The 1,746-nt window shown below is 62.5% G+C and overlaps 1 protein-coding gene across 1 annotated transcript in view; it reads left to right on the top strand.

Annotated features, from left to right (window-relative positions):
• The window catches only part of VEGFB (vascular endothelial growth factor B), a 6,237-nt gene that overhangs the window by 913 nt on the left and 3,578 nt on the right, over nt 1-1,746 (top strand). Inside the window, exons 3-5 of the mRNA XM_021708235.1 lie at nt 135-319; nt 399-560; nt 1,649-1,744. Of these exons, the coding sequence (XP_021563910.1) occupies nt 135-319; nt 399-560; nt 1,649-1,744 (443 nt within the window). The remainder of the gene's footprint in view (nt 1-134; nt 320-398; nt 561-1,648; nt 1,745-1,746) is intronic.

Here is a 1,746-nt window from a genome sequence, read left to right as displayed (position 1 = left end):
GGGCGGGAGGGTGGACAGCCCAAGGGTGAGGGTCACTAACCAGACAGGGCCTGTGGGTGTGGCTGGGGCCCATGTGGGCGTACATCCTCAAGATGGGTCCTGGAAAGGAGATAAGGGGGTCGTGCCCCACCCAGCTGCACCCCGACCGGGACCCTGGGAACCCAGCCCTGCACAGCCGCTTTGTGGAGCTGAGTGAGGCATACCGCGTGCTCAGCCGTGAGCAGAGCCGCCGCAGCTATGACCGCCAGCTCCGCTCAGCCAGGCCCCCCGGGTCTCCTGGCACCACGGCACATCCCAAGTCTGCCGGCCAAACACACAGGTACGGCACCCCGGCCCCAGCGTGGGCCCACCCTGGGTCTCCTCATCCCCACGCCATCCCCTTCTCTGCCTCCCTGCAGCTCTTGGACACCCCCTAACGAAGAATACTGGGCCCAGTTTCATGGCACGAGGCCGCGGGGCCCCGAGTCGAGGCAGCAGCAACACAGACCCAACCAGCGTGTTCTGGGATACTGTCTCCTGCTCATGCTGGCGGGCATGGGCCTGCATTACGTCGCCTTCAGGTGCGCCCCTGTTCTCCCTGCGGCGGTGGGCAGAGGGCGGGAGGGCGAGTGAGCCAGCCGCGGCGCCTCACGGCCTGGGCTCTGTGTCCCTCAAGCAGCACACGGAATGGGTCTCTGGCGCCTCTCTGTACTGGTGATGGCAGGAAAGCACGAAGGGCTAACGCTGTCATTCTCAGTTTTCCCTAATTTGTGTGTGAGTCTCTGGTGCTGGCTGCCAGGGAGGGTTGGAGCCAGCCAAAATCAGGCACAAGAAGTAAATGGTTGGAAGTGGGACTCCCCTGCCAGCCGTTGTCATTCACCAAGTAGCTGGCTGTCTCCGGCGCCCTCTCCCGAGCACCATGACGCAAACTTTCCACAACAAAGATACCCAAAGGCCAGTGCCCGCTGCAAGCAGCCTGCCAAGTTCGGAGGCACTGTCCTTTCTAGTCTCCTAGGGGGAGCGCTCCATGGTCACAGCCGCTGTCACCACCTTCAGCAGGACAGCCAGGGGCTCGGGTGCCCATGGGCCTGGACAAGCCAAGGCCTCTCTGTGCTCTCTTATTTTTTCCTTTTTGGGTCAGAGTCTCACTTCGTCGCCCAGACTGGAGTGCAGCGGCACGCCCCCGGCCACCACAACCTTGACCTGCTGGGCTCTGGCGATCCTTCCGCCTCAGCCTTCCAAGGAGCCGGAACTGCAGGTGTGTGCTGCCACGCCCGGCTAACTTTTTTTTTTAAATAGGAGCCTCATTCTGTCAGTCAGCTGGAGTGCAGTGGCACGTTCACCGCCACCACATCCTCGACTTGTGGGCTCTGGCGATCCTTCTGCCTCAGCCTTCCAAGGAGCTGGAACCACAGGCGTGCACCAACACGCCCAGCTAGCTTTTTATTTTATTTTATTGTTGAGATGAGGTCTTGTCATGCTCACACCTGTGGGCTCAGGCAACCCTCTCGCCTCCGCCTCCCAAAGTGCTGGGACTGCAGGCACGAGCCACGGCCCGGCTGTGCCCTTCTGGCCACCTGTCCCAGGGAGGACTAGGCGAGGGCCGGGCAGAGAGGGGTGGAGGGAGCAGGGGGCTCAGGGGCCCGGGTTGACTGCGACCCCACTGCAGAAAGCTGGAGCAGATGCACCGCAGGTTCATGGACGAAAAGGACCGCATCATCACCGCCATCTACAACGACACGCGGGCGCGGGCCAGGTCTGTCCCTG

This window comes from Carlito syrichta, unplaced genomic scaffold (assembly GCF_000164805.1).
Source record: "Carlito syrichta isolate Samal-C Ts95f unplaced genomic scaffold, Tarsius_syrichta-2.0.1 Scaffold135595, whole genome shotgun sequence".
Classification (NCBI taxonomy): domain Eukaryota; kingdom Metazoa; phylum Chordata; class Mammalia; order Primates; family Tarsiidae; genus Carlito; species Carlito syrichta.
The sequence above is the reverse complement of the archived record's forward strand: the minus strand, read 5'-3'. Positions and strand labels throughout refer to the sequence as shown.